Source organism: Diadema setosum, chromosome 3 (assembly GCF_964275005.1).
Source record: "Diadema setosum chromosome 3, eeDiaSeto1, whole genome shotgun sequence".
Taxonomy (NCBI): domain Eukaryota; kingdom Metazoa; phylum Echinodermata; class Echinoidea; order Diadematoida; family Diadematidae; genus Diadema; species Diadema setosum.
The window spans coordinates 7,819,913-7,838,775 of NC_092687.1; the positions used below are offsets into that span (position 1 = coordinate 7,819,913).

The 18,863-nt window shown below is 39.1% G+C and overlaps 1 protein-coding gene across 1 annotated transcript; it reads right to left on the bottom strand.

Moving 5' to 3' along the window:
- Window positions 1-13,120: 13,120 nt before the first annotated feature.
- On the bottom strand, window positions 13,121-16,662 carry LOC140226707 (CD209 antigen-like protein D). Its single transcript, XM_072307147.1, has 2 exons — window positions 16,530-16,662; window positions 13,121-13,554 (listed from the first exon to the last, which is right to left on the bottom strand). Exons 1-2 carry the CDS (start codon window positions 16,660-16,662, stop codon window positions 13,121-13,123), a joined length of 567 nt encoding a protein of 188 aa, XP_072163248.1.
- Between the last annotated feature and the right edge of the window lie 2,201 nt (window positions 16,663-18,863).

Consider the following 18,863-nt stretch of genomic DNA (forward strand, 5'->3'; position numbering starts at 1 on the left):
AACAACCTCCAGTGGAAAGGGCACTCCCCCTCCCACATCTTCCCCCAGCTCATTGCCTTGAATATACTGGTCTTTATTCTACTTACACTTTTAAAAGGAAAAAAAAATGTAGTAATATATAATTGTGAGATATTGCTAGCCTTTTACATGCCATTTTCTATGCTGGGAAAAGTTCGAGTGGTTTTATCGGTCCTTGCGTGCTTAACCCTAGAAGGGCCGGGGGGGGGGCGGGGGCGGAATCCCCCCCCCCCCCTCGACGTTTCGCGCTATAATTCTGTAACGCGAGAAGGCCTCGTCGCGAGGCTTCTTGACTTTCTTCGTTCAAGTCTCGCGCAACTTTTGAGACCAAATTTGCAACGTCCGCGCATACTTTTGCGAAGCCACACCCATTTTTGTAATGGAATGTCGCCCAATAACGGGCACAATTTTGTGATTTTGTGTACATTTCCTATGGAAAACAGTGCTCTGTCATGAAAGTCATAAAAACCTGATTATTTTTACAATTAATCACTTTCATTGATTAATTTTGTGCTAATTATGGTAGAAAAGTGGTCAGTGACAATTTACAATGAGAAAACAAAGAAAAAACAAAATTTGAAAAACAAAGAAATACATAAGAAAATCTGAAAACAATAACATACATATGAATTGAAATGAGTTTTGGAAGTTTTTGTGATGTACAATTGTTGAATATGCTAAAACAGATTTACAGATCAAAAATTAGACTCTCAATGCTTTTAATTAGGCTAAAATATAGTCTTGAGCTTAATTTGCATAATTAATTAATTAAAATTAGAAATTGAATCCATCCACCCCCCCCCCCCCCCCCCCGGTCTGAGCATAGCCAAAAAAGCCCGGCCCCTTTAGGGTTAAACATCTCTTGATATGTATTTTAATGAGTGCTTCACTTTTTCAAAACATAATATATTTAGACACTTAAATTTCTGTTCTGGGTTGCCTGGTTGAAAGGTAATAAAGATATTCAGGAAATGACTGCCATTTTGGACGCCGTCTTGGATTACGGAACTTGGTGAGTCAACATCTCTTAATATGTGTTTTATTGAGATCTTCATTGTTCAAAACATGATATATGTAGACACTTCAATTTTGTATTGGGTTGCCTTGTTGAAAAGTAATAAATATATTCAGGAAATGGCGGCCACTTTGGACGCCATCTTGGTTTACTGTACTTCTGTGCGTCAACATCTCTTAACTGTTTATGTGCCATGGTGTAAACCCCCTGTGTTCCACATTTTCTGAGACAGCCGCATAGTCATGATTTGGGACAACACTCTGTTTTTGAAATCAGTGAAATTTTAATAGAATTTCATTACCCTTAGAATTTAATGCGTTAAGTTGCATTGAAAATATGGTGCTTTGCTTTGATGTAAATTCTGTAGTAACAAATCTATAATTTCTTTTTCCTTTCAAATGACCAATAACTACATTATTATAGAGGAATGACTTTTGCACACAAAACAGTGACAGAAACTTAGAAATCACTTGCAAATCCAGCAGATAATCAGTTCCAACATAAAAAAAAAAAACCAACAAGTTACATGCAGGAGGAATGGAATCGCGAGAAACACTTTCCTTGTACTGTGAAATTTGGCGATTTATCAAGCGTTTTGGGCGGGTTTGTGGCTTTGAGCAGAATATGCGAACTTGGCATGCCGTTGACTGAGACGGATGTGCGAACATGGCACATAAAGAGTTAAAATGCATTTTATTGAGTTCTACATACTTCAAAACAGATATGTGACCCTGCACCACAAAACCAACAAAAAGTCGCCAGACATGAATTTTTAGTTTAGGACAGATTCTGAAAGAGCAGACTGTAAGCTTTAAAATGATGTATAACTCAATTCAAGTGGACTCCCCTAACCTATCTATATACTGGAACGAAAGCACATATTCTGGAAAAGTGGGAACTGAGAAAAGAGGCTCTGAAGTAGAATGTCTATTCAAACGCTTAATCCTTACTAAGCCGTGCTAGCTGTGCGATGAAAGGGACAAAACACGGGATGTTAACCACCGGAGGAACAACAATGAAGAGATTATTAGATTAAGCTGAAGTTAGGCATGTTTTATTAACACATTCTGTCAATAAATGCAAACTTTCAGAGCAGCAGCGTTATCCTTTCAAAAGTTATTAGACTCGAAAGTGAAGAGTGTGCAAACGATTTCAAGAAATGAAAAGGGGCCTCTAAGACATACCTATATTCTTCTACCTCCCCCCCCCCAAAAAAAAAAAAGTTGAAGGAAAACTGCTGAAAACACACTTTCCAATTCATGTTATGATCCCAAACTAAAGAATAGTGTAGAAGAAGGATAACTCTTCAAGAAAATATGAAAAACTCAAGATTAACTCGGTCGACCTATTTGACCTTTTGCTGAGTCCTCACGAAATATCAATGGGTGCGACTTTTTGTTCGTTTTGTGATGCACGGTCACATATCTAGACATTGAAATTTTGTATTTGGGTTCCCTGGTTGAAAAGTTACAAGAATTTCAGGAAATGGAGGCCATTTTGGACGTCATCATGGATTTCCGAAAACGCTGAAGGAGGACTATGAGGACTTTTAGTATATTATTCTCAACATAATTATTTCTGGACCTATCTGAAAAAAAAAAAAAAAATCAGGTTGCTACCAGAAATGTCCAGGTGTAAGCCTATTTTGACCTAATGTTTTTGGACTACAAGAGCGGGCTAGGGGATGTGCATTTGATGCAGAGGACGTACAGACCCAGCGCTATAGTATCTTATCAAACCACAACTTTTACTAAAACTATACCTGAAAACAGTACGCCTGAAAAGATCTCAAAAGTGCAACCATTTCCTATTGCCGAATATAAACCATTGTAACATGAATCTCCTTCTACAATCATCTGGTTTCAATAACCGCCCGAAGAAAATTGATACCATACTACAGTAAAAAAAGAATAAATAGATAAATAAATAAATTGCAAAAATGTAAATAAAAAAATAAAAAGCGCTAGTTTTTATGTTCATTAAACGAGATTCAACGGGACATGCGAGCAGATGCGCGCTACTGTTTCATATGATGTATGCCAATTCCCATATGACCTGGGAGACCACGGAAGGCCTGATCTGACAACATAACGATGTTCAGCATGACAAGTACTGGCCAGCCAGAAAGGGTTGCACATTGGACAGGTGTTAGACATTCTACCTGCGTGCTGCCTACACCACAACTTGGAATACCCACATTAAGATACTCAACTCAAATAAATACTAAACTCAGGATCAAATGAAGTCAAGTCAACTACAGTGCATGATTAGTACGAACCTTTTTTTTAAGAACATTTAACCTTTAATTTTTGTTTATGTTTATCTCATTATATAGACTATAACTCAGAATGGGGAAGATGTTTATTTTGCTAAGCTAATTTCTAACCCTTTCATTATTCGTTTTTTTCACAAAATAATTATGACGAGACAATCAAGGTGTTCAGAAGTTGTCGTTCATGCACAATACTTTCTTTACATTTTCAAATTATCTTTTCCTCTATTATGCATTTCTGCTGAGTCGCAGTTGGTAAAATGGTACATGTGGAAAAAGTAGTAATAGTTTTTTTTTTTCTGCTTTTATTGGACACTATATATCATGTGCCATAAAACAAAATACAAATCATACCTGTAAAAAAAAAAAAAAAAAAATAAGGCTCAATAGAGCATGAATGAACACACCACCAGGACAACACAATGCAATACAACAAAACACAATACAATAAAACACAACACAACACAACACAACACAACGAAAATGTCTCCCTGCATATGCAGTGGAGTCCCATCATAACAAGAGCCATGGAGATAAATTACGTTCTATAAGATAATAATGGTATTACATGTGTTGAAATCACACAAAAACAGGGAAAAGCATTCACAGTAATTTGAAATAACGGATTGGTGCCACTTTTGAAATAAAAAAAGGATCAAGTACAGATTTGTCGACTAAGGTAAGCTTCCTACCAATCTCTCTTGCATAATAACAAAGGCAAATGCTCCCTCATTCACTTCAAAAACACACACACACAAAAAAAAAATCTCTCCGTAGGTGGGGCTCCACTGCACATTACCCATGTCTGCACAAAATTAGAATAAAATATCATTCATTTGCTGATTCATCACTGTTACAGTAAGACGAGAACGATTAGACTGGTGGTTGATGAGCAGTAGAATGAATACCATTCTGCGCAACTGTGACATGGAAATTAAACACAATTCACACAATTATTACACATGTGTGAATGATCCCGAAAATCGGTTGCATGAATGTGATTGACAGTTATGCCTCATTTGGTACAATGGGTGAGAAAGAGCATGTATACCCTGGATGACGTCATGTTAACATTTTAATTCCAAACTCTCGCAAAATCCGTAAAATCTATAACATGAACTATTTCTAGAAAATAACTGCAATACAAGGATTTCTTGGAATGCCATTTTAATGATGTGTTATGATATCTCTTCAATTTGTGAAAAGGTCTTGGGGTGTAGAAGAACTAAAAAAAGGTGAAATAAAAAAAAAATGATTTACTCGAAATGACCAAAAGTGAATTTAACGCCTTGTAGAATTAAGCTTTCATCAAACACCAAAGAGCCTACTGAAGTTGAAAGTGATAGACGGAGATAACCTTACTCTGCTTTAAATTAACTGTAAAAAAAAAAAAAAAAAATCATGCCATTTTGATTTGTCAGAAAATAGTAAGAGGGATACTTACGATGTATAATCGATGAACATTGCCAGACTAAGGAGAACATGACAATCACAAACATCAACGTGTCCAAATGGAAGGCTATAACTTCATTCTTCATTTTCCTTCTTTGTTAAGCGCACACTGAGTAGGATCAACACCGCACGTCAAGATTAGTAAGATTGTTGCTAGTAACCCGCGAGACAGAAACGCACAAAATAATCCCAGCATCAAAATCTAACTTCACCACATAAAAGCTCCACGCCTGAGCAAAATTAGATTGTAACTTGATGTCGGCCGCACCGTTCTGCGCTTGGTTGGTGCGCATGAACATCCAATCTTTTGTCGTGCGTCACGTGACATGATGCGCTGGCCAATCATCCTACACGTTATAGCGCGCATGCTTCGAGAAATGAAGTTTGATATATTCATAGTGTATGCCTTTATCTTTTTGCCTGTTTTATGTTTCTCTTTTATACATACGTATATGATATATAATATCATGTATATATACATATATATATATATATATATATAAGAGAGAGAGAGAGAGAGAGAGAGAGAGAAAGAGAGAGGGCGTGGGAAAGACGGTGAGGGAGAACTGTTGTGATGATTTTTTTTTTTCAAAGGGTGACTTACTAATGATATGAGATTGACCTACGGCAATTTTCTAATATTGCCAGCGACAAAAATGGATGACTTTATAGGAATGACATATCAACACATCTCCATCACAAGGAACGGCATTAACTTCTTATCTTTAGAGTTTGAAATTGGTATGCTGTGATTTCTGTGTATTCAAAACGTGTTTTATTTTGATGTGTTCAATTGAACTTATACAGAAATTTTAGTTTCTCTTTCATTTCTCGAAGCATGCGCGGTATAACGTTCCTTTCTGAACACCTGTATAGAGGACATACTTCCGATTCACTTGAATGTTTCATTGGTTATAGTATCAGAAAATGCTATGATAATCATAGTTACTGGTTCAATTAATTATTAAGCCAAAGGCACGACACAGGTGTTAAAATCGATGCCGAAATATTATCAAAAAAAAAAATCGTCACGTCTATAATTTCCTCCAATCTTAGATATTCAATATTATGATGAGACGGCCGCTGTAATGTCATTGCCGTTAGTGAGACTTTTTTTAAAAGTTATATTCATCTACATGACTCATCAGGAATTGTTCCGGATGAGTACCAATATTTTCTACATCTTAATTTTTTAAAATTTATCAAATTCCCAAGAATAGCTTGCATTATCTATTTCATCGGTGCTCCAACACAGGAGAGTTCATGACGGGTCATGCTCATTGTTTACATTCTGTTTAGAACTAGAATAAGGCGCATCCATATGAGGTGCATTTTTTTTAATTGACTCCTCCCCTCCCTTCCCAAGTCTAGCTGTCTCTTTTTATTGAAAATTATTACCAAGTTAATGTTCACTATCTCTAATTTTCTTCTTAGTCGTCAATATGAACATATTGCCTGTAGAAACGTAGAATATGTTGCTTGCTACAGCACTAAGTCCTGGTTTGTTGCATATTAGGGATGGATTTTTGTTGTCGTCGTTTTTGTTGTTGTTGTTGTTGCAATTATTCATCATTCACGGGGGAGGAAATAATAAAGTTACAGGCAAGAGGAGAAATGAAAAAGAAGGAAACGCGTGTTAAGCAAACCGTCTTTGACAGCATTACAGTAATTATCAATACTCTCGCTAATCAATATCATAATTGCGGCCTTTGCCAAACATTAACAAACATTATAAAATGGGTTCAAAAAAGTAGCCATGCGCACTGCAATGACTCACGTACGAGTGCATTATTTTTTTTTAACGATCAATCACGGCCTGACGTCACAATGTTTACACTACCAGTGTGCACTCAATTAGTTGTTACAAGTGCGCGTCACGCGCTATTATACGCGCTGTCAATCCTGTAAACAACTTCCAGTTCGGGCTGCCAGCCGGCCTTTCTTGTGCATAACATGTGGCGTACGTATACTCTCATACGTACAGTACTTATGTGCGGGATTTCCGAGTGCGACGTGCGTAAATGTTTGAGACGAACAACTTCGGACATCTTGACTTTTGAGCGAGTGCTACATGTAGCTGACTGGTATTGACCCACAAAGGTACGTGAAAAATGCTGTTAGTTTTCGACCCATTTTATAAAACAAATGATGCACAGGATTATTTCGTGGCGTTAGTGAAGGTGCGGCGCACCTTCACTAACGCACTCTATCCTGTGCATCATTTGTATATTATAAAATGGGTTCAAGAATGTAGCCAATTGGAAGCGCTGAAATGAGTCACTAACATCCACGGCCGACGTCACAATGTTTGCACTAGCAGTGCGCACTCAATCAGTTGTTACAAGTGAGTCGCGCGCTACTATACGCGCTGTCAATCCTGTAAAGAACTGTAGTCTGGGAAGACACGCCCACACAGCGGGCGCTCATATGCATTTGATTCGCGCCCTTATCTTTGCGCGCACTGCAGGCATTATTACTACACTGCAGTGCGCGCATTTTCACTCTTGTGCTGTGCAAGGTCACGGTCAAGACATCCGTCTTACGTTATGGAGGAGAAAATTATGGAGGAGAAAATTAGCAAGTTGGAGGAAAAGCTTGATAGCTTGAGCCTTATGGTAGAGAAACTCTCCTCTACACGTCTTTCTTCGCAGCCCTCCCAACAGGAGCCCGATGAGGCAATAGTTACTTCGCCAGACCAGGCCACTCAGGATCAAGCATTCCCACATGGCTCTCAGTCCCAAGATAATGGGGCCTTGACCGCCGGGCCGTCGACAAGCTACTGCGCCCATCAACAAGGTGTTAAATCTGGGAAGCAGGATTTGCAAGCGGAATTCGCCGCAATTCGGGACGCCTATCAAGCCGTCAAACTCCCTTCTGATCTACGGTTAAATGAAAGCCGCACAGGCATAAGGCGCCAGGACCAGGGAGAATTTAACATTATTACTAAATCGGCGAGATATCTTGAAACTGTTTTTAAGATCTTGTCACAAGTAGACCTGGATCAAAACGCCAGAAAGTCAGACTCAGAGGCTTTGGACGAACTGTTTACTGTTTCCCTGTCTCACCTTCGGTACTTGCAGGAGCAGTACTCGAATTTTGTCGTTCAAGGTACTTTCGACCAAACTACATCTAGACTGTTCCGTCAACTTCAACGGCAATCGTCAGGATTGTCGAGTGAGGCCATCGACAATCTCCACAAGGCGGCGGGGTTGGCGGCCGCCGCTCACCGTGCCCAACCTACACGCGGAGCTCCACAGAATTTCACCCGTCCCTTCCGGGGAAGGGGCAGAGGCCGTTATAGCTACCAATACCAGCAACGGGGTGGCTCGGACTACTTCAACCGATTCACGCAGCGGCAGCCTTTCCCTAGCCAACGTCGGGATGGTGATCGTGGGACCGGCGATGAATAACGGACATGCCTTTCGGTTACCCCCAGGCTGGATCCATTCGCAATTTTGCTGGTGAGTGGACGACAATTGGGACCCCTTTCGCGGTCTTGAATTGGATTGAACAAGGAGTACGGATTCCCTTTTTAAAGCGACCCGAATCATTTTGCTTACGTAATCGTGTTTTCACTAAAACTGAAGAAGACTTTATTGATTTCGAGATTGAACAACTTTTGGATTGCAACGCTATTCACAAATGTCAAACAGTACCTAGTTACATTTCCCCTCTACATTGTGTAACGAAAAAGGGAGGAAAATTTCGCTTAATTTTGAACTTACGGCATTTGAATACTCATGTGCATAGTCCGCGCTTTAGCAATGACGATATTCGTGTTGTCGCGGATTATGTTCGGAATGACGATTGTTTGATATCTGTAGATATAAAGAACGGTTTTTATCATATCCCTGTGCATGTGGAGGACCGCCAATATTTGTCCTTTGAATGGAGAGGCGTTTACTACAGTTTCAATGTTACTGCTTTTGGTTTGTGCGTGTCGCCTTACTACTTCAGTAAAATACTGAGACCTGTGATAGCTTATTTACGAGATTTGGGAGTCCGTCTGAGCGTGTATGTAGATGACTTCTGTTTAGCTGCCCCCAACGAATGTATAACGGATCATACGGACCTGTTGTTACATACGCTAGAGGACCTTGGTTTTTTCATCAATCGTGACAAGTCGCATTTGAATCCTACAACCAAGTTGGATTATATTGGCTATACGATTCAACTAGACAATGAAAGCGGACTGCCTTTTATTTGCGCACAAAAACAACGAATTGTGAAAATTCGCAAGGACATTCGTAGGGCGTTGAGGTCCCCCGACATTTCGGCTCGCAATCTCGCTAGGTTGGCGGGTCAGTGTATTTCAGTTGCATGGTGTGTTGAGCCCGCGAAGTTGCTGCTCAGAGGTGTTTATCGCTTATTAGCAAGTAAACAGTCGTGGTCGTCTAAATTGGTTCTTGACGACCATGCGAAGGAGGATTTGTTGTGGTGGATATCAGCAATTTCAAGTTGGAATGGAAAGTCGGTATGCAAACGCCCCATTTCCGCGCAAATTGTGACGGACGCTTCGCATCTTGCGTGGGGAGCGGTACTGGGGGACCGCCACGCAGGGGGAGACTGGGACATACGCACATCGCGACAGTCTTCAAACTATCGAGAACTTCTCGCTATACTGTTAGCCCTGAAATCGTTTCTCCGGCCGGCCTTTCTTGTGTGCATGTCATGTGTGGCGTACGTATACTCTTATACGTACAGTATGTTCGATATTTCCGAGTGCGACGTGTTTGGGACGAACATCTTCGGACATCTTGATCCACAAAGGTACGTGAAAAATATTGATAGCTTTCGACCCATTTTATAAAACAAATGATGCACAGGATTATTTGGTGGCGTTAGTGGAGACGCAGCTCACTCTCGGGTATTTACAATGTAGTGCAACATGCACTCGGCTTCGCCTCGTGCATGTTTCACAATTGTAAATACCCTCGAGTGCTCTACGCCTACACTAACGCTCTCTATCCTGTGCATCATTTGTATACTTTCACCATCATTCGCGCTAAACAACTCAGCACACAAATCACAAAGTGCCAACACTCCATCAGTGGTTATGAGACGCACACATATACAAATAATGGCGCAAAGCGAAATGGCTAAACTTCCTTGTAGATACTGCAGCAAAACGGGGGAATTGCTGATACATATACAACATAAATAAAACGTATCACTTAAAAAGGCGATTTTACTTCAAAATGTAAATTGAAAGGGTAATTGGACATTAAATGAGAGAAATTGTACCATGTGATGTATATAAAAAAGATATGTACGCAGGGAGACATGGTCTTCAATCCGAGCCAACAAAACAATACTAGGGTCCAGGAGCGTAGACAGCGGTTGGGCTATGCATCCCCCCCCCCCCCCAAAAAAAAAAAAAAAAAAGACTAACACGCTGGGGGGAATGACATGTATAATCATTCCCTCAGGTTTCGGGGGGAAATATTATATATTTTTTGATTAGTCGTATTTTTTTATCGTGGTTATGATTATCGCTCTTATTTATTATTATTATTATTATTATTATCGTTGTTATTATATGTATTGTTATTACTATTATTATTTACTATCATCATCATCATTTTTATTGTTTTATTTTTGTCATCATCATTATTATCATAGTTATCATCCTTATTGTCATCTTCGTCATCTTCACCTCGTCTTTATATCCATACTTTTGATCCCTAGATAGGTCTTACAATTTTCTTCTGCCTCTAATTGGACGGACGGTGTTACTAAATATTTATCAAGAGACGTATGCAAAACGCGGTGGAATAAATGCATAAATCTTACTTTTATTATTATGATAATTATCTGTATTATTACTTGTATTGTAATCTTGAAATTAACACATAATATGCGAGCGTCATTGTCATTGAAGGGAGCGTCAGCTTTTGCACTTCAAACAGCTTGCACAACACTGAACTGTTCTGTTATATCACTAAATCTTTAATTTTTCCAAATATTTTGATAAAAAACTTTCTCAAAAACACTAGAAAGATGAGTATTTTTAAATAATTAAGAGTTTGTGTTTTAAGCCAAATTTGCATAGAATTTGTAAAGAATTTTCCTCATTCCTTGAAGACCTTTCCAGATACAGTGTAACTGAATGTAGACATTGTCTTGTTTTGTTTCCCTCCCTTTCTTTGTCATGCCTATCTTCAGTTTTATTTTCTGTTTGTTCGCTTCCTGCTTTTGTTCTTGTCCTTGTCATAGTCTTTTTTTTATTTTCTGATTATTTCGCCTGATATCAGGATATCAAAATTTGATACAAGGAGTCCTTGACGGATCTTGTGATGGCCTCACCTTCTAGAGTAATTCAAAAATTGTACAAGCTATGCTTTTCTTGTGAATTCCTCTTTTCCATGTAAAGTTTTAAATGAAGATTGTATCGCTTACTTGTTTATTTATCCAAACCACAGTTGATATAATTATAATACTTGTATTTATGTTTTGTTGAAAATTACGTAATTCAAAGTTGCTTTTGATGTTATGTACTCATGAAAGCGTTATGTATATTACTTTGTATTACTTTATATGGAAATAAAATCATTTTGAATTGAATTGAACTGAATTGAATTGAAGAGTCAACGAAGCACTTGCCAGGGGAGAAAATACCGTATCTTCGAAGAAAATGTCAGCGGAGCAAATGTCGGCCGAGGAAAAAAAAAGTAACATTTTATGAAATACGGATCACCCACATCAACAGATACTCTTCAAAAATCACAGCAAAAACAAATATCGATGAAATCTCCACGTATAAGTTGTGGGAAGTTATATCTTGAATAAATGAACGTTGCAAAATCCTTCCCTCTCTCTCTCTCTCTCTCTTTCTCTCTCTCTCTGACTCAGGCTCTGCAAGTCTTACCACCATTAGAACCTGCAAGCAAGTTGACATAACGACAAATACATTACTCGAGACATGTTTACCATGTGCGCTAGTTTTCTTTTTTACCAGTGATTATCACATATATTTAATTGCATTTTCTCTACATGCGCTGATGGAAGCACGTTTCGTATTACGTTGTTTTCCTCCATTTGATTCTGTTTTTCAGTTAATTGTTCATTTATATCTGATTTATCCATTCATTCGATATAGCATTAGGGACAAACGAATGATAATAAGTGAAATACAGCACAGATACTTACCTTCAGATGAGAAGCCTTTACCTCGAGGTTAAGCTCGTAGTAAGGGAACGTGTAGACGCACTCGTAGTTAGCTAACCTCGAGGTTAGCTCGATGTTAAAGGGGATGGCTAGTAACTGATCAGTGGGAATCAGGCGAATGCTGGGGGATGATTGTTCCAATTCTTGTGGGATTCATTTAAGAGTACATTATATATCTAATGTTGTGTGAAAATTATTTGCTTCAGAACGGTCTCATATTCAAGTAATGTGCAGCTTAATGCCCCGTCACTGACCAGGCTGCTAACCTGGAAACATTAAACTGCACATTACTTGAATATGAGACCATTCTGAAGCAAATAACTTTCACACAACAATAGATATATAATGTACTCTTGAATGAATCCCATAAGGATTGGAACAATCATCTCCCAGCATTTCCACTGATTCCCACTGATCAGTTACTGGCCTTCCCCTTTAAGAGCCACAAGATATCTCAGGGATAGCGCTCTAACCGCGAGCCGCGAGGGGGGGGGGGGTGGGGGTTCCCACTCGTAGTTAAGCACCGTGTCGACACAAAAATCAACGAGCTCAAAGGGGCACGAGTTTAACCACAAGGTTTTCTAACCTCGAGGTTAAGCTCCGTCATGTCAAGTTAGTAGGCAAGAGCTTAACCTCGAGGTTAGGGCTTGTCGTCTGAACATAACTACTGTTAGGAGGACAACAACTGTTTTCGAAATTAGATGTACTTCTGTACACATGCCAACGAGCGTGTAAGTTAGTATGTAAAAACATGCATCCAAAATACACAAATTTACACAACAAAACACAATGGAAAAAAAGTGGAATAGTGCGCGTGATATTTAGCTTTCTTTTTAACCCGTTGAGGACGCTTTGATTTTGCTACTACACGCATTTCCCATAGACGCTTGCCCGAGTATACTCGGGACTCGCCCCCAACGGGTTTTAATGCGAGAGGCTCACATCACAAACAAACAAAAAAAAAAATGTCTAAATGTGTAATATGAGACGTACCATGCCGTAACAACTAGACTGGGAATTCATAACATAATATGAACGGATGAAAATGTGTAGTTACATAAAACATGGTGTAAGTGAATTACGTAACTTCTTATTGACATATTAATGTACATTACGTGTCTACTAATGCGTTCATATCTCTTTTTCTCTTTCTCCCCATTCATTGTGTAATCCGCCGTCAATTCCACTTTTAAGTACTAGTCCAATGGATGGTACTCGCAGACGAATGGAAGATCTCGGGTACATTGCAAGTCGTTGAGCTTTCTCTCACTGAGTTCAACACAGTCTTCATCAGACAATAACAAATAATTGTACAAGTTGTCAGGGTTGCCAGTGGCCCATAAGGAGCTGGATGTGCTCAGCGATCCGCCGAAACCGTCCCAAAGGTAGGTCCCCTCGTTAGAGCGGTCGTTGAGGGCGGTCCAGACACTACCAAATTGACGCAGGTTGTAGGTAGACATGACGAAATTTCTCACGGTGGTGACCTCCGCCACGATTTCAAACGCTACCAGCTTCCCGCCAATGTGCTTGCAGGCATCTCTCGCAGCAGCCCACTCTTTCTGGTCCCCGCGGTAGATGTAGCAAGCATCGCGTCCAGCAGCTCGGGGTGGCCAGTTTGCTGGACAGGCGTCTGTCAGTAGATCATAGTGAAAGAAGAAATCCGATCCAGATTCATAATTAACACTTAGTAAGTTAAAACAACAAGGATGCCTATAACCTCCAGATCATGCCTAACTTCTATTTCAGAATATTTTAAGCAAAACAGTTCGAACTGTTGTAAGGAATCCAAATTAATCACGTGACTTTAATGCGTGACCCTCGCTTCCTCCCCCACTCGAGCGAAGTTGCAGTGCTCATGCCTCTCGAGATCTCGCGTGCAACTGCGTGTGGTACACACTGCATGCATGCATGCACTCGCCCAGCTGCTGTGATGGTGTAGCTTCGGATATCAACACATCTCACAAGGATGAAGATGTGCCATGGACCTACTACATAATGACATTCATCGTATCCATAATAAATTCACGCACCTGTACATCCCAAAAGCGCCACAAAGACATTTTTAAAGGGGATGGCTAGTAACCGATCAGTTGGAATCAGTGGGAATGCTGAGGGATGATAGTTCCAATCCTTGTGGGATTCATTTAAGAGTACATTATATATATAATGTTGTGTGAAAATTATTTGTTTCAGAACGGTCTCATATTCAAGTAATGTGCAGATTAATGCCCCGTCACTGACCAGGCACGCTAACCAGTCCTGGAAACATTAAACTGCACATTACGTGAATATGAGACCATTCTGAAGCAAATAATTTTCACACAACAATAGATATATAATGTACTCTTAAATGAATCCCACAAGGCTTGGAACAATCATCCTCCAGCATTCCTACTGATTCCCACTAATCGGTTACTAGCCATCCCCTTTATTAAGATGCTTCACTGCTTTCATCCCATGATCGTCACCGCGAGCAAGCCGGGAGAAGAACAAGAAGGAGATTCGAGAAAGGATGCGCAGAAGAAAAGCTTGAAGGAAGCAGGCAGATAGCTAACATTTTGGCAGATTGATTGTCATCTGTGATCTCAATGCTTCATTTTTTTCCGCAGCTTATTCCATAGCAAAAATGGATGGTAATCGTAAAAAAAAAAAAAATGGTATATCTTGCCATTAAGCAAGGTCTTAGTGCGAGTGCGAAAATGTGCGAATCAGCAATTACCCACCTTTTGACACAAAATTTGTCATGTTCTCAGGTTTTGCTGCTCCTCGTCATCTGTATTTATTAATTAAATCATTTCCGTCTGTTCAATAATTAATAACAAAACATGTCGAGCCAACGTAATTATTGGCTTATGGATTATTTCACAGGCTACAACGATCAATTATGATTGTTAGAGCTGACCATCTACATAATCGTTGATCAATCATACTATACCGTCACAGCATGCGATCGGCGTACTTTCGAGACCAAATTATACACGTTTCTTCCGTAATTGGCTTTGAAATGTCATGAAACCGCCAAACGTATTTTCCATCATTTCTGATAGTCATAAGAAATTCTCACTGAGAAATAACGGAAGGGAATGGTAGGAGTTCATGGTGTGCAATTCTACTAACTGAACACGAACCCTGTCGCTGTACAGCGAGGCAGGGGTCAGGTCGGGGTGTTTGTTAAGCAGAATCGGATGGCACACACACGCACGCGAACGCAAAACGCGGACAACAAACAAAAGAGGATCCAGGAGTCCGAGCAACTTCGCTCGCTAGCAGCGATCGTACACCGTACACCGTATCGTAGAAGCGAGGGTCCGACGACATCGGAAGTTTGCGGCGCATTGCATTATGGTACAAAGTGCATTCTCGCTCACAATGTATGCGTCTCGCAAGATAACGATGCTTCAAAAAAATAATAATAATTTTCTTCGTACATTCAAAAAGGGAAGGGCAAATTTCGGCTATTCATACTTTTGTCTTTCCTTTGACCATAACATGTACTGTATAAGCTGTATTTTCGCGAGGATTTAATTTTCTCGAATTTCGCGAATCACCGCTGGACCGCGAATCTAACAACTCGCGAAAATGTCGCCATGCGCTAGAATAACGGTGCAATTGAGGTAGCCTCGGTGTCAGTTGGCGAAAACAACGTCTCGTGAAAATATCTGTGACATCTTCATTCTGTACGTGAAACTCACAGCTTATACAGCATGTCCCGTCCCGGATTTCTTCTTTAAGAGGGAGAAGGTGAGATAAGAGAGGGGAAGCGGCAGAGGAGAGAGAGATGGAAAGAAAAGAAAGAGCGGGAACACTGTCTTTTCACGAATGACTTATAAAAGATCATTCATAGTTGTTACAGATTTGGGACTTTGATAACCGTCATTCAGTATCTTTATCTTTTCCTATTTTTCCCCATTTGTTTGTCTATTTTCAGCATTGAGTAACTATTATTGTCTCCAGCATGCTCTTGGCGGATTATATTGTGGCATACATTTTTGGTCCCAGATAGATCAAGGTAAACACGTACAAACATCAATAAAACCTTATACAGTGTAGGCCTATGTGTGGTGATGACGGACTGTTTTCGGTAACGGAGTACGAGTATCACCATGTTCTTTTTCTTTAACGTCAAGGACCATGTAATTGTCTACATTGTTTACCTATTTTCCGCTCCCATTTGAACAACATTCTACTTAGTAGTCATCTACAACATCAGCGGTAATTACAGCAAGACTATGAAACAAGCTTTTATGTGATAGCATTTCATGTTTCTGATCCACATGGAAACAGAAAGAGAGTAAAAAATAGCAGAAGGAGGTGATATAAATAACACTTCTAGTTGACAATAGTTTTCTCGTAGACCAGAAAAAAAAAATTCTCTAATTGTTACTACACTAACAAACCATAGAAAGAGTCGGAGAGAGAGAGAGAGAGAAAAGAACAAATAATGCCTATTTTACCGGGAAAAATGCCTTAGGACTTCTTGTGTGTAGATTACTGTAAATGTTAAACTAAAAAACAATGCAAAGCAAAATAACAAACAAGAACAAACGAATCTCGACAATGTCCTATGGGGTTCGAAAGTGTTTGGTAATGACTGACTTAACTTACCGTAAGGGCAGGACTCAGCAAGAGGGTATAATGCACGAGCTCTGTCCTTGTTGGGCGCCTCGGTTTGTGAGAGGGCGCTATTGACACACACCAGTAGGGCAACGACAAAAAGGCAGCAGGTGGGACGACTCATCTTCTATCTGCGATTAACATTAAACACGTACACAAAAGTGACAATACAGAGTCTCCGTGCAACTTCTTGCATTCGTTTTTTTCCCGACAAATGAGATCTTCCACCTCTGTCCCATCCTCCCCATTTCACATCTGCACAATAAGCAAACTATCGTCATATTACAATGTACCAAATACATTATTATATTTTTTAACGATCCACCTACTTTATAGAAAGTGGATAGGAAATGTGTATTTTAACGTAATTATTATGTTTGTACTACTTTTTCATTATTTTGTCAAAAAACGACTAGATTTGAGTGAAAATAACAGCAGTGGATAAAGAAGTGAACAATGGCAGTTACGATGATGATAATAATAACAATGATAACAATAAATGTGACCGTGTATCCCAAAACGAACAAAAAGTCGCACCCCTTGATTTTACGTGAGAACTAACAGAAGGTGACATGGGTCAACTGCGTCAATCTTAAGTTTTTAATATTTTCTGAAAGAGCCATCCTTCTTCTTCATTCTTCTTTAGTTTGGGATCATAACATGAATTTGAAAGTGTGTTTTCAGCTATTTTTCTGCAACCCTTTTTTTTTTGGTTGAGAATGATCGGGTATTTCTTAGAGTCCCCATTTTATTTCTTAGAATCCTTATGCACACTCTTCACTTCCAAAGTCTAATGACTTTTGAAAGGATATGTCTACTGGCTCGAAAGTTGGCATTTATCATGGATAGAATGTGTTAATAGAACATGCTCAATTTCAGCTTAGTCTGATAATCCGTTCATTGTTGTTGCTCCAGCGGTTTACATCCTGTGTGTTATGCCTTTCATTGCACAGCTAGCACAGCTTGGTAAAGGTTAAGCACTTGAATAGAACCTGTCCTTCAGAGCCTCTTTTCTCAGTTCACACTTGTCCAGTGTGTTTGCTTTCTTTCTAGTATTTAGATAGATTAGGGGAGTCCAATTTAATTGAGTTATACATCATTTTAGAGCTTAGAGGCTGCTCTTTCAGAATCTGCCTTTACTGAAAATCCATGTCTGGCGACGTTTTGTTGGTTTTGTGATGCAGGGTAACAAATGATAACGTGAATAAGTGAATGCTCTCTTTTGCGCCCTGAATGTGTATCCATTCTTCGTTACAGAAAAGTTGACATGGAGGATGCGATTGTGAAAAGCTGACAATTTCCTTTTCCTCAGTTCGTAAGTGGTGCTTGGGAAAACAAACACGCACACACAGGCAGAAACACAGACACAAAAGACACACAGACACACACACACACACACACACACACGCGGGCGCGCATACACACACACACACACTTACAAATAGATACAACCACACCTAAGTCCACAGGACGGTAACGAATCAGCTTAGAAATAATAAATGAAAGTGTTTTGCTTAACACGCGTAAAAGGTTATGTAACTTTATAGCATACGAACTTACATAAAAAATAGATAAATGAAAATGTGCATACTTAAATTCTTAGTAAATTAAATGGCCAAACCCATTATCTATCACTGTTATTTCATTTATCTATTATGTTTTAATTATACAGGGTAGTCTCTTCAGTACATAAAACTGCTTTACAAGAAAGCCCTGTTTTACATAAAAATATCAAAAGACAGTTTACAATTCGAAACAAATTTTAAACAGTACAATGTTGCAATCTATAACAATATATTACATAAACTACAAAACAAAATACAACAAGTTAAAACGGCAATGAAAGTATAAAACTGATTATGATATAGATTGAATAAAATGTATAACAATGTAAAATAATCTTAAAGTACGTCAAACATTCAGGATAACAGTATACATTTATTATAACCAGTAAAACATCACCCATGATTGAAAAAACAAACAAACAAATGCGATTAATCTATTATCCCCTACCCCCCCCCCCCCCCCCCCCCGTTTCCGGATAATACAGTGTAGTTGCTGCGGCAAGATGCTTTTGTGTAAAAAAAAAAAAAAAAAAAAAAAAAGTAAAACAGAAAAAAAAGATAAAAAAAAAGAAGGTGTATACGGTCGGCAAGAACATATTCAGCTAAAATAAGATAACAAAATCAAACTGTCATATTTACATAATTTCTTTAAATATTCAAACTACACATAAATTCATATATAAATAAATAATCACTGTTTGGTTTGGTTAAAAACTCAGAAGAGAAAAATATACAAAAATTAAGAATCAAAAGTCAGTAC